Here is a 27,518-nt window from a genome sequence, read left to right on the forward strand (position 1 = left end):
TAAAAAAGACGTCACCTCACTCCAATACTGACGAATAACAGGGCATTTCCAAATCATGTGGATGAAATCCGCATCACCCGAATGGCACCTCAAGCAATCCGACGAGTGGAAGCGGCCCATTTTAAAAAGCCGTACCGGGGTCAAATAAGACTGATGCAGAATATATAATTGAGTCATTTTATTATTAATTGAGGGAGAGACTTTAGTTGGGGACTCCAAAATATCCTCCCATTCTTCTCCCGATACATCAGGAAGAAGTCCCTCCCACTTCCCTTTGACGGAATTTATAGTAGACCCATCTCCCATGGACAACAAATAAGTATATAAGGAGGAAATAAGTCCTTGAGGGCCCTGTGAGTTGAGAATACCTATCAAAGGTAAGGATGAAATAGCTCGATCCCCACCCATACTCCGCATATGTGATTGAAAGGCTGATCTTAGCTGTAAATAACGGAAGAACTGAGACCTCGGAACACTGTGGGTATTCTGTAATTGTACAAAGGATGCAAAGACCCCCTGGTTATATACATCTCTCACCGAGAGAACACCATGCGAGATCCAAAAATTAGTGGATGGATGGTTCAACAGTCCCGGAAAGTAACTATTATTCCATAGAGGCATTTCAGCCACTACATCTACAAATCCAGTAACTTTTTTAATTTGTCTCCATATTGATCGTGCCAGCCGGTGCAACTGTAGCAAACAGGGGGCATTAACTTTCTCTAGTTCTAGAAACCCCAGTGGACAATCAGCCCGGGCACCATGGAGCAAATGACTCTCCGAGTTAGGCAGGGAATTATTAGGCATCCATTTATTTATCGCCTTGGCCTGGCCGGCGAGATAATATAAGTAGAAATCTGGCAAAGCCGCCCCACCCCCCTGCTTCGGCCTCTGTAATGTCGACAATTTAAGTTTGGGCCTAGTTTTCCCCCATATAAAGGATGTAACCAGGGAGTTTAACCTTGCGAAGAAGTGTTTGGGTATGGGCACGGCACTATGTTGAAGGCAATAGTTAAGCTTAGGGAGCAGTATCATTTTAATTAGATTAATTCGGCCGGCAACCGAGAGCGGGAGTTTGTTCCAGGTTGTAAATTTAATTCTAACCAAATCTAATAGTGGGTAGATATTAAGTTGTAGATCTAATTGACTGTATTTGGACATGTGAATACCTAAATATTTGAAACTGGATACAATGGGGAGCGGCGAGAGAGTTTCGAGGCAGGGTGCCTGGGTATGTGAGAGAGGGAACAAGGCAGATTTATCCCAGTTTATATATAGCCCTGAAAATTTACTGAACTTATCTATAGTCGCAATCACCTGTGGTAACGTTTCCTCTACTTTGTCCATAAATATCACCATATCGTCAGCATAGAGACCGATGGTATCCACTCGATCCGCAATATTTATTCCCTTAATACCATCAAAGGTTCTTATGCGTATTGCCAAGGCCTCTATTGCCAAGGCGAAGAGGGCCGGGGATAAAGGACATCCCTGGCGAGTTCCCCTATAAAGGGAAAAGGGCTCAGAAATGGTATTATTCACAACTATACGTGCCCTGGGCTTCCTATATAGTATATCTATCCCTCTTAGAAATTTGTCCCCAAAACCGTATTTCCTCAGACATGCAGATAGAAAGGGCCATTCGAGAGAGTCGAAAGCCTTGGCTGTATCTAACGATGCTAGTGCCCAGTTATTATCTGTTTCTAGGGAGCTATACTGAATCACTGATTGAACCCGTCTAATATTGATGGAGGTGCTTTTTCCCGGCATGAAGCCAGTCTGGTCAGGGTGTATAAGGTCTAATATGATTGCGTTCAGTCTAGTAGCCAGAATTTTAGTAAAGATTTTATAATCCACATTTACCAACGATATAGGACGATATGACCCACATTCCAGAGGATCCTTCCCCTCTTTCCTGAGCATAACAATATTTGCATCATAAAATGTTTCGGGCACAGGTCCTCCCTCCCATATTTCCCGAAGTACCTTCAATAAGAGTGGTGCCAGTTGATCACAGTATTTCTTGTAAAACTCAATAGGAAACCCATCCGGCCCAGGGGCCTTCCCAGTGGCCATATCCGCCATAGCATGTTCTACTTCCTCCATGGTAAATTCAGCGTCCATATAGGCCCGCTGGGTTGGACTCAACAAAGGAAACACTATATCTGATAGATAATCCAGACACTCAAAGACATCAAGACCACTACCAGATTTATACAGCGTCTCATAGTAATCATGAAAACACTGAAGTATCTTATCCGTGGAGGACACCAATGTGCCATCGAGTGTGCGGATTTGTAGTATAGTATTGGAGGTACTATGTTGGCGTACTAAGAAGGCAAGGAGTGTGCTAGCCTGGTTCCCTAGCTCGAAGTAGGATTGACGGGTAAAGAATAATTTGCGTTTTGACTTGGTGTCCGCATGTTGAACATATAACCTCTGAGAAGCAAGCCACTCAGCCCTGTTACCACTAGTTTGACTAGATATATAGGCAGCCTCCGAGTCTTTCAGCCGCTGCTCTATCTCATCATCTTCCCTCGCCGTCACCCTTTTAATGTAGGAAATTGTGGAGGACAAACACCCCCTTAAATAGGCTTTTAGAGTATCCCAGAACAAGCCAAGATTTTGGGGTTCCGGGTGAGTTGAATTAAAACAATTCAGCTGGTCAACCGTTCTATCATTAGAGTCCATTAATTTTAACCAAAAGGGGTTCAACTTCCAGGGCATATTATTATATGATTGGCCATATTTAAGTTTGAGGATAACCGGACTGTGGTCCGAAATCCCTCTACTGCCATGCTCAACACCATCCACCCACAGTGCCAAATTACTAGAACCGAATATGTAATCTATGCGAGATAAAGATTGCCTAGTGGATGAGTGGCAGGTATATCCTTTAGTCTCTGGGTGATGCACTCTCCACAAATCCAGCCATCCACTACCATCCATAAACAACGCCAGTTGGGAGGGGGGCCAAGACCGGGGATCCCCAATTGTCGCGTCATCTAATCTCAATCTGTCCAGGGACCCATCCATGACTAGGTTAAAATCTCCCATACAAATAACACTAGCATCAGGATAATTTAAGGAGAAACCCAATGCCATACGAAGGATCGAAGTACCAGCGGGGGCAGGGGGATTATAGATACATAATATCACATATTCTCGCGAGTTGATAAATGCATGCACAAAGACAAAGCGACCCTCCGGATCCCGCCGTGCCTCCCTGGCCTCCCATCTAACATCTCTATGTATTAACAGAGACACCCCTCTCGAGTAGCTGGTGTGGAATGCGTGAAGAGACCACTGCACCCACGGTTTTTTTGTATATCGAGCTGTGTCTCTAGTCAGATGTGTCTCCACCAGTGCCACAATGTGTGGGCGATACCGTCTAATCTGCGAGAATACTTTAATTTTCTTCCGGGGGGTTTTGATACCTCGTATATTCCAGGTCATAAATATGATCTCAGATCCCATATTGATACTTAAAAGAAAGGAAGATGTGAAGTAGTACTCGGGTCCGGTTCAGAGGCACCAAACAAGGCTTAAAAATAGTGTTAGCGGCAACCATACACATTGAACAATCAAAACTAATACAAAAAACAACAACCCAACATAATGTAACTTTAACAGTAGAGAAGTACAATCCTGCACTCCTGTGATCAAATAGAAAAGGGGATACCCTCACTGACTCCAGCGTCCGGTATTATTAATAAGCTCAGCACCCACACGGAGAGCTCCTTTTTCCCCCCATATTGCCATTGGACAGAAGAAGCCGATTAGGAGTCATTTACAGTGGACACCTTGTAGGACCGCAACCATTCAGTGACCTCCGCCGGGTCCGTAAAGAATAAGGAGGAGCCATCATGGACAATACGTAGTCGAGCAGGATAAAGCATGGCGTAGATAATATTTTTATCCCGTAGTTGTTTCTTAATTTCCATAAATCGCGCCCGCTGCTTCTGAAGCTCCATTGAGAAATCCGGGAAAATTGATATGGTAGCATTGTTGAATTTAATAGGACCCTTCTGTCGCGCCAAGCGGAGAATAGCATCCCTATCCCTGCAGTTGAGGAGGCGCGCCAAAAAAGGTCTAGGCGGAGTTCCAGGGGGGAGAGGTCTCGCTGGGACCCTATGGGCCCTCTCCACCGAGAATGTTGAGGAGAATCCATTTCCCAGAGAGGTTTTAAGCCAGTCTTCCAAAAATTGTTCAGGTTGCTGACCCTCCGAGCGCTCTGGCAGGCCAATAATTCGAATGTTATTGCGGCGCAGCCTATTCTCCAGGTCATCTGCCTTTTGTTTCCAGGCGTTTATGGAACCGGCGACCTTTTTCAGAGTAGTCTCCATAGGGGTGATAGTATCCTCCACATGGGACACTCGTGTTTCAACCTCTGAAATACGTCCTCTCATGGCCTGCATATCATGCCGCAGACGACCCACTTCAGTGTGCACGTCCTCTATCTTTTCAGTAAGGGACGATCTAGTGAGGGATATAGCCTGCATTAATTGCTCAGATGCTTGCTTAAGGGTCAGTTCCTCTTCTTGCTCTCCCTCCTCAGTATCATCGGAGGGGCGATTTTTACGCTGGGCCGGCGTAGAATTATTCCTGAGAGTACGTACATTATCAGGGGGATCCTCCCTGGAGTATTTCCTCAATTTCTCAGCAGCCCCTGCCCCTTTGGAGTGATACATGGTGGGCAGCAGAAGGAGCCACACAAGTCAGCGGGCACAGGATATAGGGCTGTTTTTTTTTTTTTTTTGGAGAAAAAAGGGCCACAAAACAAGCAGCTGGCGTAAGGAGAGTTGTAAAAAGTATTAAATGTAGCCTGAGGTGTTATATATCAGGACAGGCCCACAGCCACCACAGGAGGACCAGCAGGGAGGGGGTTAATCCCTCCAAAGTTATGGCGCCAATAAAAGAGATGTCTATCTGGCAGGGGGGGCGTGGGGCCCAATCTTTCAGGGCACACACACCACGTCGCCCCTGTATATCCCGGGTTATCTGTTCACCTCTTGAGCAGCACCGTTAAAGTAATGAAGAGCGCCTCTCCCCTCACTGTCAGGGAGTGCGCACTGGTAATGGCCGCCGTCCCCTGCAGCCACTGCCGCCCGTCCCGGAGCTCTCAGCCCCTGCACTCCTATGCCACACAGCGTTCACCGCCGAAGAGCGCAGCCCCACCGAGTCCACCAGAAGAGAAGCCGGGTGTCAGAAGAGGCCAGTGCCGCGTCTTGTCCCGCCGGAGCGCGTGTTCCAAGATGGCCGCCGCTGCACAGGTACCCTCCGTCCGCCCAGACCACTCACGGATTCCAAGTCCCGGGTCCTTACTGCAGCCTTTTGGGGAGGTCACCTGACTCCCGGGGGTCCCAGGCGCCAGTGCCAGCCGATACCGCTGGCAAATAAGGGGGTCTTAATGGCAGGATATTATCAGGATGGCCGGAGCTCTCACGAGGCACGTCTTCCCTCCTCCGTTACATAGCCACGCCCCAGAACACCACCGCAGCCATATTTATGACATTTTCCCATGAATATTCCTACAGTTTTGTACTGCAGAGCCGCACATTACCTGCGGATAGGAAGTTGCAGCCATGGTCAGGCATTCTGATGGCTATGAGTAGGAATCTTTGTCAACCTTCCTGGTCATTCACCGCATTCTACAAGTGTCACGTCCTTTCCCTTATGAAGTTGTATAAAGCTGCAGCTTAATACTAATTATTACTGTGTCACACTCATATCACCGTGTCATTGTTATCATACAAGTACTTACGAAAATCTTATGTTGATTATATCCACAATTGCACTGAAAAATTGACTTAAAAAATCCAGCATCTGTAGAATAAGATCAGAGGAAAAAAGAGTGAGATCTCCAGTAATGTGATCGCGGAATCACCTCCATCATCCTGTGTTATAAGATCCTGTGTGTTCTGATGCAGGTTATACTCTATAGATCTTACTGAGGTGACAGGTGATGGAGGAAACGGCACAAATATTACATCTGCTCATATCATATAATTATATAGATCAGAGCAACAAAATTATTCAATATAGACCATGACAGAAACTCCCAACATCATGTAGAATTAGAACAATGGAGTCAAAACTACTGTCTTTTTTGATGATAAAATGTAATATTTATTCAATAACAAAATGAAATGAAATATTAAATTCACCATGTACAAAAATGTAAAAAGCATATAATCATTTCAGGGTAACTTCAAAAGCGAAGGACACAGGTAACACATCCACAGCTCCACACTAATATCAAAAAGTCCGATCCAAGGTACCAGATTCTTAAAGTGTATAAGCCGTATAATAACAGGCACTATATGTCCCAACAGACATTTAATCGCACACAAATGTATAAGACTGATCCTCACCCCTCATGGTTGTAGTGTGGAAGTGGAATACCAGCCCCTATGCGCGTTTCGCGTAGGCTTCTTCGGGGGGCCGTACAGACGGGCCAATACCACGGCGCATGCGCACGCGACGCGAGCGCCGGATCTTACATCACCGCTCAGCTTCCTGAGCATCACAAGGGATCAGGGAGCCATAACCATGGCAACTGTGACCCGCACGCGTCACTCGTATGGCGCCAGCAGCGATGCTCCGGACCGCAAGTGTCACAGGCATGCGCACAAGTCCAAAGCGGAGGAATCAGATCAAAATAGTGAGTGTACTACAAAGTATAAGAAGGCGTTGTCACACCATTAAGATTTAACAATATAAAGTGCATAGTGCTGTGCATAATAAGAATAAGTGCATTACACATTTCTAATATACAATACAAAGGAACAAAATAATCCATGAATCATTAATTCAATACAAAAAAAACTAGCAGTGAGAAGTAAAAATATAAATGGACAAATAAAACGATCGATCCCTCCACATACATAATAGAAACATATTGGCGTAAATATGAGTCAATGTTATCTGGACATGGTCCAAATCTTCAGAAGTAAAAGTTGAATGATGATTTAAAATTCCTGCATCAAGCAGCTTTTCATATAGTATGAAGGTGAGGTAGCACACCAGTAGTTATTAAAGTCCCATCATAAATAACAATAAAAAGAAATAAGCAACACATATATAAGTAAAAGCAATAAAAAGACACACAAAAACATTAAAAACAAGTCCAGAGACACAAACTGAGACTACAGGAAAGAGGCAAAGCTGAGTTGCTCATTTAAACCATTGGGTACTAATGTATTAAGGACAGTGATCCATCAAGGTGCAATCGATCCAGACGTCTCAGGACGTCCGTAGTGTCTCTGACATAGGCCGGCGTCACACTTGCGAGTTTTACGGACGTAAGAGCGCAGAAACTACGTCCGTAAAACTCGCAAAACATACGGCACAATTATTCTCTATGCCCCTGCTCCTATCTGCCGTAATAAACTGATCAGTATTATACGGCTTTCTACGGCCGTAGAAAATCGCAGCATGCTGCGTTTGTCACCGTATTGCGCAAATAAATCGCCAATGAAAGTCTATGGAAGCCCAAAAAATACGGATCACACACGGACCAGCAGTGTGACTTGCAAGAAATACGCAGCGGTGTTAGCGAGAAAAGCCGGTAATTCATTGCGGTGTACAGTAAAATCACACTGACAGCTTTACAGAAGAATAAATAAATACACATAGAATAGGTGTACAGTGGGGCAAAAAAGTATTTAGTCAGTCAGCAATAGTGCAAGTTCCACCACTTAAAAAGATGAGAGGTGTCTGTAATTTACATCATAGGTAGACCTCAACTATGGGAGACAAACTGAGAAAAAAAAATCCAGAAAATCACATTGTCTGTTTTTTTAACAATTTATTTGCATATTATGGTGGAAAATAAGTATTTGGTCAGAAACAAACAATCAAGATTTCTGGCTCTCACAGACCTGTAACTTCTTCTTTAAGAGTCTCCTCTTTCCTCCACTCATTACCTGTAGTAATGGCACCTGTTTAAACCTGTTATCAGTATAAAAAGACACCTGTGCACACCCTCAAACAGTCTGACTCAAAACTCCACTATAGTGAAGACCAAAGAGCTGTCAAAGGACACCAGAAACAAAATTGTAGCCCTGCATCAGGCTGGGAAGACTGAATCTGCAATAGCCAACCAGCTTGGAGTGAAGAAATCAACAGTGGGAGCAATAATTAGAAAATGGAAGACATACAAGACCACTGATAATCTCCCTCGATCTGGGGCTCCACGCAAAATCCCACCCTGTGGGGTCAGAATGATCACAAGAACGGTGAGCAAAAATCCCAGAACCACGCGGGGGGACCTAGTGAATGAACTGCAGAGAGCTGGGACCAATGTAACAAGGCCTACCATAAGTAACACACTACGCCACCATGGACTCAGATCCTGCAGTACCAGACGTGTCCCACTGCTTAAGCCAGTACATGTCCGGGCCCGTCTGAAGTTTGCTAGAGAGCATTTGGATGATCCAGAGGAGTTTTGGGAGAATGTCCTATGGTCTGATGAAACCAAACTGGAACTGTTTGGTAGAAACACAACTTGTCGTGTTTGGAGGAAAAAGAATACTGAGTTGCATCCATCAAACACCATACCTACTGTAAAGCATGGTGGTGGAAACATCATGCTTTGGGGCTGTTTCTCTGCAAAGGGGCCAGGACGACTGATCCGGGTACATGAAAGAATGAATGGGGCCATGTATCGTGAGATTTTGAGTGCAAACCTCCTTCCATCAGCAAGGGCATTGAAGATGAAACGTGGCTGGGTCTTTCAACATGACAATGATCCAAAGCACACCGCCAGGGCAACGAAGGAGTGGCTTTGTAAGAAGCATTTCAAGGTCCTGGAGTGGCCTAGCCAGTCTCCAGATCTCAACCCTATAGAAAACCTTTGGAGGGAGTTGAAAGTCCGTGTTGCCAAGAGAAAAGCCAAAAACATCACTGCTCTAGAGGAGATCTGCATGGAGGAATGGGCCAACATACCAACAACAGTGTGTGGCAACCTTGTGAAGACTTACAGAAAACGTTTGACCTCTGTCATTGCCAACAAAGGATATATTACAAAGTATTGAGATGAAATTTTGTTTCTGACCAAATACTTATTTTCCACCATAATATGCAAATAAATAGTTAAAATAAAAGACAATGTGATTTTCTGGATTTTTTTTTCTCAGTTTGTCTCCCATAGTTGAGGTCTACCTATGATGTAAATTACAGACGCCTCTCATCTTTTTAAGTGGTGGAACTTGCACTATTGCTGACTGACTAAATACTTTTTTGCCCCACTGTATATATATATATATATCAGTGAGACACATATATATATATATTAATATTTCTTCCAGCGCTAGACAGCTTTAAAGCCGGTAATATTTTATTGAACGCCCATTCCAATCACTGAAGACCCTCATTCTGTAACAAAAAAAAAAACAACAATATCCTTACCTTCCGCAGATCTGTAAAGTCCAACGATGTAAATCCATCTGAAGGGGTTAAAATTTTTTGCAGCCACGAGCTGTGCTAATGCATTGATGCTCGTGGCTGCAAATTTTTTTTTTGTTACAGAACGAGGGTCTTCAGTGATTGGAATGGGCGTTCAATAAAATATTACAACAACCTTTGTTTTTATTTCATTAAAATAATTTTTAATAATGTGTTTGTGTATTTTTTTTAACCCTTTCCTAGTATTGGATTAATAATGGATAGGTGTCATAATTGACACCTCTCCATTATTAATTTGGCTTAATGTCACCTTACAATAGCAAGGTGGCATTAACCCTTCATTACCCCATATCCCACCGCTACACGGGAATGGGAAGAGAGTGGCCAAGTGCCAGAATAGGCGCATCTTCCAGGTGTGCCTTTTCTGGGGTGGCTGGGGGCAGGTGTTTTTAGCCAGGGGGGCCAATAACCGTGGACCCTCTCCAGGCTATTAATATCTGCCCTCAGTCACTGGCTTTACTACTTTGGCGGAGAAAATTGTGCGGGAGCCCACGCCAATTTTTTCCACCATTTAACCCTTTAATTTAGAAGATAGAACGGCCAAATGTTGCACATACACACTACTAACATTAGTAGTGTGGAATATGCAAAAAAAATGGGGATATGAGATGGTTTACTGTATGTAACCATGTCTCATATCATGTCGGGTTTAGGAAGGAGAAAGCAAAAGCCGGTAATTGAATTACCGGCTTTCTGCTATATCGCGCTGGATTAAATATTAATATATATACATATACAGTGGGGCAAAAAAGTATTTAGTCAGTCAGCAATAGTGCAAGTTCCACCACTTAAAAAGATGAGAGGCGTCTGTAATTTACATCATAGGTAGACCTCAACTATGGGAGACAAACTGAGAAAAAAATATCCAGAAAATCACATTGTCTGTTTTTTTAACAATTTATTTGCATATTATGGTGGAAAATAAGTATTTGGTCAGAAACAAAATTTCATCTCAATACTTTGTAATAAATCCTTTGTTGGCAATGACAGAGGTCAAACGTTTTCTGTAAGTCTTCACAAGGTTGCCACACACTGTTGTTGATATGTTGGCCCATTCCTCCATGCAGATCTCCTCTAGAGCAGTGATGTTTTTGGCTTTTCGCTTGGCAACACGGACTTTCAACTCCCTCCAAAGGTTTTCTATAGGGTTGAGATCTGGAGACTGGCTAGGCCACTCCAGGACCTTGAAATGCTTCTTACGAAGCCACTCCTTCATTGCCCTGGCGGTGTGCTTTGGATCATTGTCATGTTGAAAGACCCAGCCACGTTTCATCTTCAATTCCCTTGCTGATGGAAGGAGGTTTGCACTCAAAATCTCACGATACATGGCCCCATTCATTCTTTCATGTACCCGGATCAGTCCTCCTGGCCCCTTTGCAGAGAAACAGCCCCAAAGCATGATGTTTCCACCACCATGCTTTATAGTAGGTATGGTGTTTGATGGATGCAACTCAGTATTCTTTTTCCTCCAAACACGACAAGTTGTGTTTCTACCAAACAGTTCCAGTTTGGTTTCATCAGACCATAGGACATTCTCCCAAAACTCCTCTGGATCATCCAAATGCTCTCTAGCAAACTTCAGATGGGCCCGGACATGTACTGGCTTAAGCAGTGGGACACGTCTGGCACTGCAGGATCTGAGTCCATGGTGGCGTAGTGTGTTACTTATGGTAGGCCTTGTTACATTGGTCCCAGCTCTCTGCAGTTCATTCACTAGGTCCCCCCCGCGTGGTTCTGGGATTTTTACTCACCATTCTTGTGATCATTCTGACCCCACGGGGTGGGATTTTGCGTGGAGCCCCAAATCGAGGGAGATTATCAGTGGTCTTGTATGTCTTCCATTTTCTAATTATTGCTCCCACTGTTGATTTCTTCACTCCAAGCTGGTTGGCTATTGCAGATTCAGTCTTCCCAGCCTGGTGCAGGGCTACAATTTTGTTTCTGGTGTCCTTTGACAGCTCTTTGGTCTTCACCATAGTGGAGTTTGGAGTCAGACTGCTTGAGGGTGTGCACAGGTGTCTTTTTATACTGATAATAAGTTTAAACAGGTGCCATTACTACAGGTAATGAGTGGAGGAAAGAGGAGACTCTTAAAGAAGAAGTTACAGGTCTGTGAGAGCCAGAAATCTTGATTGTTTGTTTCTGACCAAATACTTATTTTCCACCATAATATGCAAATAAATTGTTAAAAAAACAGACAATGTAATTTTCTGGATTTTTTTTCCTCAGTTTGTCTCCCATAGTTGAGGTCTACCTATGATGTAAATTACAGACACCTCTCATCTTTTTAAGTGGTGGAACTTGCACTATTGCTGACTGACTAAATACTTTTTTGCCCCACTGTATGTGTCTACTGACATATATATATATATATATATATATATATATATATATATATATATACAGTATATATGTTTTGTTTTTTTTAACACATGGATCCCTTGTATAGCCGTATGTCGGTTTTGCAAGCCTGTGATAAAAACACGCAGTACGGATGACATACGGATTACATACGGAGGATGCCATGCGCAAAAAACGCTGAAACACCCTGCCTACAGAGGAGCTACGGACCACTATTTTCGGGACTTTTCAGCGTATTACGGCCGTAATATACGGACCGTATTTTCATACGCTGTGTGTGACGCCGGCCATAGGAGGGCAACGTCTCAACCTGTGATCGTAGGTAATGATTAACATATTTACATATTGGTTCGTTGAGCCCTCCCATGCCAGAGACAATCGGACGCCCTGGTGGATTAACCATGTCCTTTATGTCATCTGATGGGTTGCATGAATTTAAAATCAGAGAATTTATCACTTGCAATACAACCTTTGTGATATATTACGCAAAATGTACCTGTAACCTCATATATATAGGCCTTAACCTCACGTGAATTATGTGTGAGAACACGGGAACACGTGAGAGATATCATAGCTGCAAGAGAAGAAAGTGACATAGGAAATTTGAAGACTATACCTAGGTATTTCAGGGAAAAACATAACTGTAATCCAAATGATCTGAGAGTATGTGGTATTGACAGGATCCATGGTGGAATAAGGGGTGGTAATTTGAAACGCCTGTTTCAGCGTGAATGCAGATGGATCACTGTCCTTAATACAAGTGATGCGTGCGGGTCACGGTTGCCATGGTTATGGCTCCCTGGTCCATCGCGATGCTCAGGAAGCTGAGCGGTGATGTAAGATCCGGCGCTCGCGTCGCTTCCGCATGCGACGTGGTATTGGTCCCGGAATTAGCATCAGGTGTGGTAGGCATATAAAAACACTGTTAGTGACACACTCTGTACGGCCCCCCGAAAAAGCCTACGCGAAACGTGCGTAAGGGATGGAATTCCACTTCCACACTACGACCATGACGGGTGAGGATCAGTCTTATACATTTGTGTGCGATTAAATGTCTGTTGGGACATATAGTGCCTGTTATTATACGGCCTATACACTTTAAGAATCTGGTACCTCGGGTCGGACTTCATGATATTATTGTGGAGCTGTTGATGTGTTATCTGCTCATATCAGTAGAGGATACATTTCTTTCACTAATAACAGTGTACAAAAACCCACTATTGTTACTGCATCTTGTATATAGGAATATCATCCCCATAAGGCTAAGTTCATACGCTCTGTATTTAATCAGTATTTGCAAAGGTAAAATCAGGAGTGGGACAATTAGATAAAAATTATAACAGAAAGATGTCACCACATTTTTCACTCACTTCTGGTTTTGGCTTACAAATACTGATGTAAAATACTGACCAAATACTGAACGTGTGACCGTGGCCTTATAGGGAGGATCAGATGTGAGAATATAGTCTGCCTGGTAGTACATGACAAAACATAACCATTCTGTGAACATGTACGGACTGCTCCTTAATAATATAAATATAAATGCGGAGATTAATTAATTGTTACTTACTTTGTCTCTTATTTCTTTGGACCGTGCTTTATAATCTGCAGACGATGTGACCAGGAGAGTGTCCGTGAATTCTATATTCACGATTCTGACTTTTAATGGACAAACCAAATTAGCAGGTGGAGTTGTCTTGGTCTGAGTAGTCGTTGGAAGCTTAGTAGTTGTAAGAGACTGTGTGGTAGTGGGACTTTCAGTGGTAACGGAAGGCTGTGTTACTGTCGACGACTTTGTGGTAATGGGAATCTGTGTTATTGTTAGAGGCTCTGTGGTAGTGGGAGGCTGTGTGCTAGTTGTAGACTGCGTGGTAGCTGGAGGTTCAGTTGTAGTGAGAAGCTCTGTGGTAGTGGGAGGCTGTGTGGTAGTTGGAGGTTCTGTGGTAGTGGGAGGCTGTGTCGTAGTTGGAAGTTCTGTGGTAGTTGGAAGTTCTGTGGTAGTTGGAAGCACTGTGCTAGTGGGATTCCGTGTGCTAGTTGGAAGTTCTGTGGTACTGGGAGGCTGAGTGGTAGTTGGAAGTTCTGTGGTAGTGGGAGGCTCTGTGGTAGTGGGAGGCTTTGTCGTAGTTGGAGCCTTTGTCGTAGTTGGAGGCTGTGTGGTAGTGGGACGCTCTGTGGTAGTGGGAAGCTCTCTGGTAGTGGGAGGCTGTGTGGTAGTTGGAGCCTCTGTGGTAGTGGGAGGCCGTGTGGTAGTGGGAGGCTGGGTGATAGTGGGAGGCTGGGTGGTAATGGGAGCCTCTGTGGTAGTAGGAGGCTGGGTGGTAGGGGTGGTAGTGGGAGGCTGTGTGGTAGTGGGAGGCCCTGGGGTAGTGGGAGGCTGTGTGGTAGTAGGCGGCTGTGTGGTAATGGGAGGCAGTGTGGCAGTTGGAGCCTCTGTGGTAGTAGGAGGCTGTGTGGTAGTGGGAGGCTGTGTGGTAGTGGGAACCTCTGTGGTAGTGGGAGGCTGTGAGGTAGTAGGAGCCGCTGTGATAGTGGTAGGCTGTGTGGTAGTGGGAGCCTCTGTGGTAGTTGGAGGCTCTGTGGTAGTGGAAGGCCATGTGGAAGTTGGAGGCCGTGTGGTAGTGGGAGGCCGTGTGGTAGTTGCAGGCTCTGTGGTAGTGGGAGGCTGTGTGGTAGTGGGAGGCTGTGTAGTAGTTGGAGGCTGTGTGGTAATGGGAGCCTGTGTGGTAGTGGGAGGCTGTTCGGTAATTATTGGCTCTGTGGTAGTGGGAGCCTCTGTGGTAGTGAGAGGCTGTGTGGTAGTGGGAGCCTCTGTGGTAGTTGGAGGCTGTGTGGTAGTGGGGGGCCGTGTGGTAGTGGGGAGCCGTGTGGTAGTGGGGGGCCGTGTGGTAGTGGGGAGCCGTGTGGTTGTGGGAGGCCGTGTGGTAGTGGGAGGCCGTGTGGTAGTGGAAGGCCTTGTGGTAGTGGGAGGCTCTGTGGTTGTGGGAGGCTGTGTGGTTGTGGGAGGCTGTGTGGTAGTGGGAGGCTGAGTGGTAGTTGGAGGCTGCGTGGTAGTGGGAGCCTCTGTGGAAGTAGGAGGCTGGGTGGTAGTAGGAAGCTGTGTGGTAGTGGGAGGCTGTGTGGTAGTGGGAGGCTGTGTGGTAGTGGGAGACTCTGTGGTAGTAGGAGTCTGTGTGGTAGTTGGAGGCTGTGTGGTAGTGGTAGGCTCTGTGGTAGTGGGAGGTTCAGTGGTGGTTGGAGGCCAAGTGGTAGTGGGAGGCGCTGTGGAAGTTGGATGCTGTGTGGTAGTTGCAGGCAGTGTGGTAGTTGCAGGCAGTGTGGTAGTGGGAGGCACTGTGGTAGTGGGAGGCTGTGTGGTAGTGGGAGGCTGTGTGGTAGTGGGAGGCTGTGTGGTAGTGGGAGGCTGTGTGGTAGTGGGAGACTCTGTGGTAGTAGGAGTCTGTGTGGTAGTTGGAGGCTGTGTGGTAGTGGTAGGCTCTGTGGTGGTTGGAGGCCGAGTGGTAGTGGGAGGCGCTGTGGAAGTTGGATACTGTGTGGTAGTTGCAGGCAGTGTGGTAGTTGCAGGCAGTGTGGTAGTTGCACGCAGTGTGGTAGGCACTGTGGTAGTGGGAGGCTGTGTGGTAGTGGGAGGCTGTGTGGTAGTGGGAGGCTGTGTGGTAGTGGGAGGCTGTGTGGTAGTGGGAGGCTGTGTGGTAGTGGGAGGCTGTGTGGTAGTGGGAGGTTTTGTGGTAGTGAGAGGCTCTGTGGTAGTGAGAGGCTCTGTGGTAGTGAGAGGCCCTGTGGTAGTGGGAGGCTCTGTGGTAGTGGGAGGCTCTGTGGTAGATGGAGGCCGTGTGGTAGTTGGAGGCCGTGTGGTATTGGGAGGCCGTGTGGTAGTGGGAGGCCGTGTGGTAGTGGGAGGCCGTGTTGAAGTTGGAGGCCGTGTTGAAGTTGGAGGCTGTGTTGAAGTTGGAGGCTGTGTTGGAGTTGGAGGCTGTGTGGTGGTTGGAGGCTGTGTGGAGGTTGGAGGCTGTGTGGAAGTTGGAGGCTGTGTGGAGGTTGGAGGCTGTGTGGAGGTTGGAGGCTGTGTGGAAGTTGGAGGCTTTGTGGAAGTTGGAGGCTGTGTGGAGGTTGGAGGCTGTGTGGAAGTTGGAGGCTGTGTAAAAGTTGGAGTTTCAGTGGAGGTTGGAGGCTGTGTGGAGGTTGGAGGCTGTGTGGAGGTTGGAGGCTGTGTGGAAGTTGGAGTTTCAGTGGTGGTTGGAGGCTGTGTGGAAGTTGGAGGCTTTGTGGAAGTTGGAGGCTTTGTGGAAGTTGGAGGCTGTGTGGAGGTTGGAGGCTGTGTGGAAGTTGGAGGCTGTGTAAAAGTTGGAGTTTCAGTGGAGGTTGGAGGCTGTGTGGAGGTTGGAGGCTGTGTGGAGGTTGGAGGCTGTGTGGAGGTTGGAGGCTGTGTGGAAGTTGGAGTTTCAGTGGTGGTTGGAGGCTGTGTGGAGGTTGGAGGCTGTGTGGAGGTTGGAGGCTGTGTGGAAGTTGGAGGCTGTATGGAAGTTGGAGGCTGTGTGGAAGTTGGAGTTTCAGTGGTGGTTGGAGGCTGTGTGGAGGTTGGAGACTGTGTGGAGGTTGGAGGCTGTGTGGAAGTTGGAGGCTGTGTGGAGGTTGGAGGCTGTGTGGAGGTTGGAGGCTGTGTGGAGGTTGGAGGCTGCGTGGTGGTTGGAGGCTGCGTGGTGGTTGGAGGCTGTGTAAAAGTTGAAGTTTCAGTGGTGGTTGGAGGCTGTGTTGAAGTTGGAGGCTGTGTTGAAGTTGGAGGCTGTGTGGAAGTTGGAGGCTGTGTGGAGGTTGGAGGCTGCGTGGAGGTTGGAGGCTGCGTGGAGGTTGGAGGCTGCGTGGTGGTTGGAGGCTGCGTGGTGGTTGGAGGCTGCGTGGTGGTTGGAGGCTGCGTGGTGGTTGGAGGCTGTGTTGAAGTTGGAGGCTGTGTTGAAGTTGGAGGCTGCGTGGAAGTTGGAGGCTGTGTGGAAGTTGGAGTTTCAGTGGTGGTTGGAGGCTGTGTGGAGGTTGGAGGCTGTGTGGAGGTTGGAGGCTGTGTGGAAGTTGGAGTTTCAGTGGTGGTTGGAGGCTGTGTGGAGGTTGGAGGCAGTGTGGAGGTTGGAGGCAGTGTGGAGGTTGGAGGCAGTGTGGAAGTTGGAGGCTGTGTGGAAGTTGGAGGCTGTGTGGAGGTTGGAGGCTGTGTTGAAGTTGGAGGCTTTGTTGAAGTTGGAGGCTGTGTTAAAGTTGGAGGCTGTGTGGAAGTTGGAGTTTCAGTGGTGGTTGGAGTTTCAGTGGTGGTTGGAGTCTGTGTGGTGGTTGGAGTCTGTGTGGTGGTTGGAGTCTGTGTGGTGGTTGGAGGCTGTGTGGAGGTTGGAGGCTGTGTGGAGGTTGGAGGCTGTGTGGTGGTTGGAGGCTGTGTGGTGGTTGGAGGCTGTGTGGAGGTTGGAGGCTGTGTGGAGGTTGGAGGCTGTGTGGAGTTTGGAGGCTGTGTGGAGGTTAGAGGCTGTGTAGAGGTTGGAGTTTCAGTGGTGGTTGGAGGCTGTGTGGAGGTTGGAGGCTGTGTGGTGGTTGGATGCTGTGTGGTGGTTGGAGGCTGTGTGGAGGTTGGAGGCTGTGTGGAGGTTGGAGGCTGTGTGGAAGTTGGAGGCTGTGTGGAAGTTGGAGTTTCAGTGGTGGTTGGAGGCTGTGTGGAGGTTGGAGGCTGTGTGGAGGTTGGAGGCTGTGTGGAGGTTGGAGGCTGTGTGGAGGTTGGAGGCTGTGTGGAGGTTGGAGGCTGTGTGGTGGTTGGAGGCTGTGTGGAGGTTGGAGGCTGTGTTGAAGTTGGAGTTTCAGTGGTGGTTGGAGGCTGTGTTGAAGTTGAAGGCTGTGTTGAAGTTGGAGGCTGTGTTGAAGTTGGAGGCTGTGTGGAAGTTGGAGGCTGTGTGAAAGTTGGAGGCTGTGTTAAAGTTGGAGGCTGTGTGGAAGTTGGAGTTTCAGTGGTGGTTGGAGTTTCAGTGGTGGTTGGAGTCTGTGTGGTGGTTGGAGTCTGTGTGGTGGTTGGAGGCTGTGTGGTGGTTGGAGGCTGTGTGGAGGTTGGAGGCTGTGTGGAGGTTGGAGGCTGTGTGGTGGTTGGAGGCTGTGTGGAGGTTGGAGGCTGTGTGGAGGTTGGAGGCTGTGTGGAGGTTAGAGGCTGTGTAGAGGTTGGAGTTTCAGTGGTGGTTGGAGGCTGTGTGGAGGTTGGAGGCTGTGTGGTGGTTGGATGCTGTGTGGTGGTTGGAGGCTGTGTGGAGGTTGGAGGCTGTGTGGAGGTTGGAGGCTGTGTGGAGGTTGGAGGCTGTGTGGAAGTTGGAGTTTCAGTGGTGGTTGGAGGCTGTGTGGAGGTTGGAGGCTGTGTGGAGGTTGGAGGCTGTGTGGAGGTTGGAGGCTGTGTTGAGGTTGGAGGCTGTGTGGTGGTTGGAGGCTGTGTGGAGGTTGGAGGCTGTGTTGAAGTTGGAGTTTCAGTGGTGGTTGGAGGCTGTGTTGAAGTTGGAGGCTGTGTTGAAGTTGGAGGCTGTGTTGAAGTTGGAGGCTGTGTTGAAGTTGGAGGCTGTGTGGAAGTTGGAGGCTGTGTGAAAGTTGGAGGCTGTGTGAAAGTTGGAGGCTGTGTGGAGGTTGGAGGCTGTGTGGAGGTTGGAGGCTGTGTGGAGGTTGGAGGCTGTGTGGAGGTTGGAGGCTGTGTGGAGGTTGAAGGCTGTGTGGTGGTTGGAGGCTGTGTGGAAGTTGGAGTTTCAGTGGTGGTTGGAGGCTGTGTGGTGGTTGGAGGCTGTGTGGAGGTTGGAGGCTGTGTGGAAGTTGGAGTTTCAGTGGTGGTTGGAGGCTGTGTGGTGGTTGGAGGCTCTGTGGTGGTTGGAAGCTGTGTGGTGGTTGGAGGCTGTGTGGAGGATGGAGGCTGTGTCGAGGTTGGAGGCTGTGTGGAAGTTGGAGGCTGTGTGGAAGTTGGAGTTTCAGTGGTGGTTGGAGGCTGTGTGGAAGTTGGAGGCTGTGTGGAAGTTGGAGGCTGTGTGGAAGTTGGAGTTTCAGTGGTAGTTGGAGGCTGTGTTGAAGTTGGAGGCTGTGTTGAAGTTGGAGGCTGTGTGGAAGTTGGAGGCTGTGTGGAAGTTGGAGGCTGTGTGGAAGTTGGAGGCTGTGTGGAAGTTGGAGTTTCAGTGGTGGTTGGAGTCTGTGTGGTGGTTGGAGGCTGTGTGGAGGTTGGAGGCTGTGTGGAGGTTGGAGGCTGTGTGGAGTTTGGAGGCTGTGTGGAAGTTGGAGGCTGTGTGGAAGTTGGAGGCTGTGTTGAAGTTGGAGGCTGTGTTGAAGTTGGAGGCTGTGTGGAGGTTGGAGGCTGTGTGGAGGTTGGAGGCTGTGTGGAGGTTGGAGGCTGTGTGGAGGTTGGAAGCTGTGTGGAGGTTGGAGGCTGTGTGGTGGTTGGAGGCTGTGTGGTGGTTGGAGGCTGTGTGGAGGTTGGAGGCTGTGTGGAGGTTGGAGGCTGTGTTGAGGTTGGAGGCTGTGTTGAAGTTGGAGGCTGTGTTGAAGTTGGAGGCTGTGTGGAAGTTGGAGGCTGTGTGGAAGTTGGAGTTTCAGTGGTGGTTGGAGTTTCAGTGGTGGTTGGAGTTTCAGTGGTGGTTGGAGTCTGTGTGGTGGTTGGAGTCTGTGTGGTGTTTGGAGTCTGTGTGGTGGTTGGAGACTGTGTGGAGGTTGGAGGCTGTGTGGAGGTTGGGGGCTGTGTGGAGATTGGAGGCTGTGTGGAAGTTGGAGGCTGTGTTGAAGTTGGAGGCTGTGTTGAAGTTGGTGGCTGTGTTGAAGTTGGAGGCTGTGTTGAAGTTGGAGGCTGTGTTGAAGTTGGAGGCTGTGTGGAGGTTGGAGGCTGTGTGGAGGTTGGAGGCTGTGTGGTGTTTGGAGGCTGTGTGGAGGTTGGAGGCTGTGTGGAGGTTGGAGTTTCAGTGGTGGTTGGAGTTTCAGTGGTGGTTGGAGGCTGTGTGGTGGTTGGAGGCTGTGTGGAGGTTGGAGGCTGTGTGGAGGTTGGAGGCTGTGTGGAGGTTGGAGGCTGTGTTGAAGTTGGAGGCTGTGTTGAAGTTGGAGGCTGTGTTGAAGTTGGAGGCTGTGTGGAGGTTGGAGGCTGTGTGGTGGTTGGAGGCTGTGTGGTGGTTGGAGGCTGTGTGGAGGTTGGAGGCTGTGTGGAGGTTGGAGTTTCAGTGGTGGTTGGAGTTTCAGTGGTGGTTGGAGGCTGTGTGGTGGTTGGAGGCTGTGTGGTGGTTGGAGGCTGTGTGGAGGTTGGAAGTTGTGTGGAGGTTGGAGGCTGTGTGGAGGTTGGAGGCTGTGTGGAGGTTGGAGGCTGTGTGGAAGTTGGAGGCTGTGTGGAGGTTGGAGGCTGTGTGGAGGTTGGAGGCTGTGTGGAGGTTGGAGGCTGTGTGGAGGTCGGAGTCTGTGTGGAGGTTGGAGGCTGTGTGGAAGTTGGAGTTTCAGTGGTGGTTGGAGTTTCAGTGGTGGTTGGAGTTTCAGTGGTGGTTGGAGGCTGTGTGGAGGTTGGATGCTGTGTGGAGGTTGGAAGCTGTGTGGAGGTTGGAGGCTGTGTGGAAGTTGGAGGCTGTGTGGAAGTTGGAGGCTGTGTGTTAATTGGAGGCTGTTTGGAGGTTGGAGGCTGTGTGGAGGTTGGAGGCTGTGTGGAAGTTGGAGGCTGTGTGGAAGTTGGAGTTTCAGTGGTGGTTGGAGTTTCAGTGGTGGTTGGAGTTTCAGTGGTGGTTGGAGGCTGTGTGGTGGTTGGAGGCTGTGTGGTGGTTGGAAGCTGTTTGGTGGTTGGAAGCTGTGTGGTGGTTGGAGGCTGTGTGGAGGTTGGAGGCTGTGTGGAGGTTGGAGGCTGTGTGGAGGTTGGAGGCTGTGTGGAGGTTGGAGGCTGTGTGGATGTTGGAGGCTGTGTGGTGGTTGGAGGCTGTGTGCTGGTTGGAGGCTGTGTGGAGGTTGGAGGCTGTGTGGAGGTTGGAGGCTGTGTGGAGGTTGGAGGCTGTGTGGAAGTTGGAGGCTGTGTGGAAGTTGGAGTTTCAGTGGTGGTTGGAGTTTCAGTGGTGGTTGGAGTTTTAGTGGTGGTTGGAGGCTGTGTGGTGGTTGGAGCCTGTGTGGTGGTTGGAGGTTGTGTGGTGGTTGGAGGCTCTGTGGAGGTTGGAGGCTGTGTGGAGGTTGGAGGCTGTGTGGAGGTTGGAGGCTGTGTGGAAGTTGGAGGCTGTGTGGAAGTTGGAGTTTCAGTGGTGGTTGGAGGCTGTGTGGAGGTTGGAGGCTGTGTGGAGGTTGGAGGCTGTGTGGAGGTTGGAGGCTGTGTGGAGGTTGGAGGCTGTGTGGAAGTTGGAGGCTGTGTGGAAGTTGGAGTTTCAGTGGTGGTTGGAGGCTGTGTGGAGGTTGGAGGCTGTGTGGAGGTTGGAGGCTGTGTGGAGGTTGGAGGCTGTGTGGAGGTTGGAGGCTGTGTGGAAGTTGGTGGCTGTGTGGAAGTTGGAGGCTGTGTGGTTGTTGGAGGCTGTGTGGAGGTTGGAGGCTGTGTGGTGGTTGGAGGCTGTGTGGTGGTTGGAGGCTGTGTGGAGGTTGGAGGCTGTGTGGAGGTTGGAGGCTGTGTGGAAGTTGGAGGCTGTGTGGTTGTTGGAGGCTGTATGGTGGTTGGAGGCTGTATGGTGGTTGGAGGCTGTGTGGTGGTTGGAGGCTGTGTGGAGGTTGGAGGCTGTGTGGAGGTTGGAGGCTGTGTGGTGGTTGGAGGCTGTGTGGTGGTTGGAGGCTGTGTGGTGGTTGGAGGCTGTGTGGAAGTTGGAGGCTGTGTGGAAGTTGGAGGCTGTGTGGAAGTTGGAGTTTCAGTGGTGGTTGAAGTTTCAGGGGTGGTTGGAGTTTCAGTGGTGGATGGAGGCTGTGTGGAGGTTGGAGGCTGTGTGGAGGTTGGAGGCTGTGTGGAGGTTGGAGGCTGTGTGGTGGTTGGAGGCTGTGTGGAAGTTGGAGGCTGTGTGGAAGTTGGAGTTTCAGTGGTGGTTGGAGGCTGTGTGGAGGTTGGAGGCTGTGTGGAGGTTGGAGGCTGTGTGGAGGTTGGAGGCTGTGTGGTGGTTGGAGGCTGTGTGGAAGTTGGAGTTTCAGTGGTGGTTGGAGGCTGTGTGGTGGTTGGAGGCTGTGTGGTGGTTGGAGGCTGTGTGGTGGTTGGAGGCTGTGTGGAGGTTGGAGGCTGTGTGGAGGTTGGAGGCTGTGTGGAGGTTGGAGGCTGTGTGGTGGTTGGAGGCTGTGTGGTGGTTGGAGGCTGTGTGGAGGTTGGAGGCTGTGTGGAGGTTGGAGGCTGTGTGGAGGTTGGAGGCTGTGTGGAAGTTGGAGGCTGTGTGGAAGTTGGAGGCTGTGTGGAAGTTGGAGGCTGTGTGGAAGTTGGAGTTTCAGTGGTGGTTGGAGTTTCAGTGGTGGTTGGAGGCTGTGTGGTGGTTGGAGGTTTGTTACTACTTGTTTGCGTAGACTCAGTTGTCAGTGCTGAGGTCGTTTCACCTGTTGTAGGAAAATTATTAGGTGTTAGATTATTTCAGTACAAATTCCTCATTTAAAAGCAGATTAATGATGTTTGTAAGAGGGTATGTGCACACGCTGCGTATTTTGCTGCGGATCCGCAGCGGTTTCCCATGCGTTTACATTACAATGTAAACCTATGGGAAACGAAATCCGCAGTGCACATGCTGCGGAAAAAAATGCGCGGAAACGCAGCGGTTTACATTCCGCAGCATGTCAATTCGTCGTGCGGAATTCCGCAGCAGTTTTACACCTGCTCCAATAGAAAACTGCAGGTGTAAACCCGCAGCGGAATCCGCAATAGAAACCGCGATAAATCCGCAGTAAAAACCGCAGCAGTTTTGCACTGCGGATTTATCAAATCCGCTGCGGGAAAATCCGCAGCCCTCACAGATACGTGTGCACATACCCTAAATCTCCGGCTCAGTATTCCCTATGTGATGTGAGATATAATGGACACTGTGGCCCCGATTCATGAAGTGTTTGTGTCATTTTATGACAGCTAAGTTTCTTGAAAACTGTTTGTACATCTTGGAAATTGCGTAAAAATGTTGTAACATTGAACATTTGCCCGTCAGTCCCTTCCAGATTGTCATGCACGCACCCAGACTGGTAGGCGTGGGCATGCGGGGGGTGGCCCCACTGTGCCACAGACCAGACTTCCCTGGAAGGGGCGTGACTAAGTAGCTTCCTTGGTCTTCTCTGGAGCCTTTGATGGTGAGGTCAGGCTTGTGCGGCAGGAAGCTACCAGGTACCACTCCGGGGTGGCGTCTGGCTGTGGCTGCTGATCCCACTGGGAGAACGGAACACTGGCAGGCAGGCGGGCATGGCTGGGACACAGGCAGGCAGACAGGTATAACAGACACTGGCAGGCGGGCACAGCTGGCAGGCAGGTATGGGTGGCTCTCTGGCAGGACAGGCGGACAAGGCTGGTACACTGGAAGAACCGGTAGGGACCGGTCTGCAGGCAGGTATGTAAAACAGGTAAGAACCTGTTCAGACAGAAGGACTTAAGAATAGGTAGAGAAAGACCACAAGAGCGGATGCAGAGCGAAAGCACAAGAACTAGAGCCAAGAACAGAAATGCAGGAGGAGGAGCCAAGTGCAGGAGGCGGAGCCGAGAGCAGGAGGCAGAGCCACCTGCAGAAATGCAGGAGGCGGAGCCAAGAGCAGGAGGTGGAGCCACGTGCAGAAACACAGGAGGCGGAGCCATGTGCAGAAATGCAGGAGGCGGAGCCAAGAGCAATAGATGTAGAACCGCAAGGAGCGTAGCCAGGTAGAACCGCAAGGAGCGGAGCCACAGAGCAAGAGCAAGAGCTGAGCGGAGCCGCAGAGCAAAGCTACAGTGAGCAGAGCTGAGAGCAAAGCAAAGTCAGAGTGCAGAGCAAGACACAGAGGACAGAGCCTAGAGCAAAAACACAGAGAGCAGAGCAAGGTCACAGAATGCAGAGCAAGGAGCAAAGGTCGCAGAGAGCAGAGCCAAAAGTAGAGCAAAGCTAAACACAGAGTACGCACAGCAGGGAAAGGAAACCAAGACCAGGGATATAAATGGACACAGGAACAGGACTAGGCCAGAGCTACACAAAGACACAGGCCAGAGTACAACGCCCCTCTGGGTGGCAGACACAAGAGTAACAGAGACAGGGCATGGCACCTCAGCAGCTAAGAACTGACTGAGGGAGTAAGGCTACTTTCACACTAGCGTTTTTTTGAATACGTCGCAATGCGTCGTTTAGGGGAAAAAACGCATCCTGCAAAGTTGTTTGCAGGATGCGTTTTTGCCCCATAGAGTAACATTACCGAAGCGTTGCGACGCATTAACACACGTCGCAACCGTCGTGCGACGGTTGCGCCGTGTTGTGGCGGACCGCCGGGAGCAAAAAACGTTACATGTAACGTTTTTTGCTGCCGACGGACCGCTTTTTCCGACCGCGCATGCGCAGCCGGAACTCCGCCCCCACCCCCCGCACCTCACAATGGGGCAGCGGATGCGCCAGAAAAAAGCATCCGCTGCCTCCGTTGTGCGGCGCATTCACCGCTAGCGTCAGAATCTCGGCCCGACGCACTGCGACGGGCCGAATCCGACGCTAGTGTGAAAGTAGCCTAAGTTGCACAGGAACCCACCAATGGGTGGGGATCTCTTAAATACAGGAAGCCTCATGGCAATTGGCCGGGGACACCTTAGCATGGTGCACACAGACTCAATAAGACGCAGGAGTTGCCGGTGCCGCCCCCCTATGCACACAGACAGAGCATGCACAGAGCAAGCAGCAGACGTGAGGCACAGAGCATGGAGCTGGCAGCAGAGAGAAGTCAGAACAAGGCCAAGAAAGGTAAGTGAGTGTGAGTGTAATGCAGGTGGGGGATGGGAGGCCATGCAGTGATGCCAGCAGGGTTGTTACACAGATTCACTAAAATGGTCGGACAATGAGCGGAATGGGGCTCTGCTAATTTGTTTCAATTTATCCCTCTTTATTGGTGCAAATTCCGCCAGATATCGACTCCAGGCCCTGTTGGAGCATTCTAGTGAAGAGATACCGAAACCACGGTGACTGATAACACTGTACTACAGCCACATTGGTTCAGAGAAGAAAACAGTTGAAGTTAATTAATTTTATGGTGCTGAAAACAAATATGATTCTAAGGCCTCTTTCACACTTCCGTTTTTTGTCATCCGTCGCAATCCGTCATTTTGGGCAAAAAACAGATCCTGCAAATGTGCTTGCAGGATGCGTTTTTTGCCTATAGACTTGCATTAGCGACGGATCGCGACACGTCGCGTCCGTCGTGTGACGGATCCGTCGTGTTTTGGCGGACGCGACGGACAAAAAAACATTCAATGTAACGCTTTTTTGACCGTCGCGTCTGCCATTTTCTACCGCGCATGCGCGGCCGAAACTCCGCCCCCTCCTCCCCGGACTTCAGACTGTTCAGCAAATGCATTGAAAAACTGCATCCGCTGCCCACGTCGTGCATAATTTTCACAATGTCCGTCGGTACGTCGGCCCGACGCATAGCGACAGACCCGTACCGACGGAAATGTGAAAGAGGCCTTATTTGTGCATATGAAAATATTTGGTTTAGGGCAGGGGATCACCTGCAGCCCACAGTGCCATTCTGTGCGGCCCCAACCATATGAATAGAAAAAAGATTGTCCGACAGATTAACTATAAGTGAGCAGCTGACAAGTAGGGACTAGCGAGTACTAATGGTGCAGTGTAGAGCTCTCTGGATGCCTCATGCATCAGGAGAATGGGGTCTCTTCACCAATTTGGTTCTTCTTAACGCTATTTTGAAAACAGTCATTTCTCAGTAACTCACTCTACGGCCTCTTTTCCACTTGAGAGAAAAAAACGGTCCGTAATCTGGACCAAAAAAAAGGGATGAAAAGCATGCGTTTGTTATGCGAGTTCAATGCGATTTTTTAATCGCACCATCCGTTTTACATCCGTATGACATCCGTATGCAATCCGGTTTTTTTCTCTGCAACTATTTTTATACAGTCATTTACAGGACTATTTACAGTGTTCTATGCCACAGAATGGTAAGGTATCCGTAAAAAACGGATGGAATACGGATGGTCCGGATTCCATGCATTTTTTCTCTCGCACCCATTGACTTGCATTGGCGAGTCTCGTCCGAGAATCGCAGCAAATCGCAGCATGCTGCGATTTTTTTCTCAGTCCGATTTCAGCTGAGAAAAAAATCGCAAATGGAATGTCACCTATTGAATAACATTGGTCCGAGTGCAATCCGATTTTTTTATCGGATTGCACTCGTCCGTTTTTCTCTCAAGTGGAAAAGAGGCCTACCTGTCACTCTCCACTGTAGTTTATGGGAATTGTGAAACATTAGGCAGTAAACACAAATCCGATGACTTATTGTAGAGAGCCATGTGCATGCATCACATCTTCGTTTATAAGTCCTATTCACACAATATTTTTAGAGGATTTAGGGTGGTTTCACATTTGGTTATTTTTTTTGCGTTTTTGCGGTAAAAAACGCAAAAAAAGCATGCGGTTTTTTCCCCTATACTTAACATTAAAAACGCATGTGTTTTTTGCATGCGTTTTGACGCGTTTTTGCAACGCATGCGTTTTTTCACTGCATGCGTTTCGTTGCAGAAATGCCACATGTAGTAATTTTAGCGGCGTTTAGCGGCGTTTTTTTGCCGTGAAAAAAACGCATGCGTTTTTTCGCGGTAAAAACCCCATTGATGTCTATGTAAACGCATGCGTTTTTAAGCACATGCGTTTGCATGCGTTTTTATAGAAAAACACAAGAATACACACTTATAAGCCATCCCCCAACCCTAACCCTAACCCTAAAACACAAACTCTAACCCAAACTGTAACACCAACTGTAACACCAACTGTAACACCAACTGTAACACCAACTCTAACACCAACTCTAACACCAACTCTAACACCAACTCTAACACCAACTCTAACACAAACTCTAACACAAACTCTAACACAAACTCTAACCCTAACCCTAGGGATCCTAACCCTAACACAAACCCTAACCCTAGCCCTAACCCTAACACAAACCCTAACCCTAACCCTAGGGATCCTAACCCTAACACAAACCCTAGCCCTAACCCTAACCCTAGGGATCCTAACCCTAACACAAACCCTAACCCTAGCCCTAACACAAACCCTAACCCTAGCCCTAACCCTAGCCCTAACCCTAACACAAACCCTAACCCTAGCCCTAACCCTAGCCCTAACCCTAGGGATCCTAACCCTAACACTAACCCTAGCCCTAACCATAACCCTAGGGATCCTAACCCTAACACTAACCCTAACCCTAGGGATCCTAACCCTAACACAAACCCTAACCCTAAAACACAAACTGTAACACAAAAAAAAACTGTAACACAAACTCTAACACAAACTCTAACACAAACTGTAACACAAACTCTAACACAAACTCTAACACAAACTGTAACACAAACTGTAACACAAACTGTAACACAAACTCTAACACAAACTCTAACACAAACTCTAACCCTAACCCTAACACAAACTCTAACCCTAACCCTAGGGATCCTAACCCTAGCCCTAACACAAACCCTAACCCTAACCCTAAAACACAAGCTGTAACACAAGCTGTAACACAAGCTGTAACACAAACCCTAACACAAACCCTAACACAAACCCTAACACAAACCCTAACACAAA

General features: G+C 48.7%; 1 protein-coding gene and 1 long non-coding RNA gene across 2 annotated transcripts in view; both read right to left on the bottom strand.

The window, feature by feature from the left end:
* Positions 1-18,379, bottom strand: part of LOC138648137 (mucin-2-like) — a gene marked incomplete at its 5' end in the record, with an annotated part of 70,818 nt that extends 52,439 nt beyond the window's left edge. Inside the window, 4 exons of the mRNA XM_069737642.1 lie at positions 5,765-5,826; positions 13,400-15,358; positions 17,645-17,746; positions 18,329-18,379. Of these exons, the coding sequence (XP_069593743.1) occupies positions 5,765-5,826; positions 13,400-15,358; positions 17,645-17,746; positions 18,329-18,379 (2,174 nt within the window). The remainder of the gene's footprint in view (positions 1-5,764; positions 5,827-13,399; positions 15,359-17,644; positions 17,747-18,328) is intronic.
* Positions 18,380-22,194: 3,815 nt separating this feature from the next.
* The window catches only part of LOC138647549 (uncharacterized), a 35,407-nt gene continuing 30,083 nt past the window's right edge, over positions 22,195-27,518 (bottom strand). The window contains exon 4 of the long non-coding RNA XR_011314997.1: positions 22,195-22,317. This is a non-coding gene — a long non-coding RNA (uncharacterized lncRNA). The remainder of the gene's footprint in view (positions 22,318-27,518) is intronic.

The sequence above is a fragment of the Ranitomeya imitator genome, chromosome 8 (assembly GCF_032444005.1).
Source record: "Ranitomeya imitator isolate aRanImi1 chromosome 8, aRanImi1.pri, whole genome shotgun sequence".
Taxonomy (NCBI): Eukaryota; Metazoa; Chordata; class Amphibia; order Anura; family Dendrobatidae; genus Ranitomeya; species Ranitomeya imitator.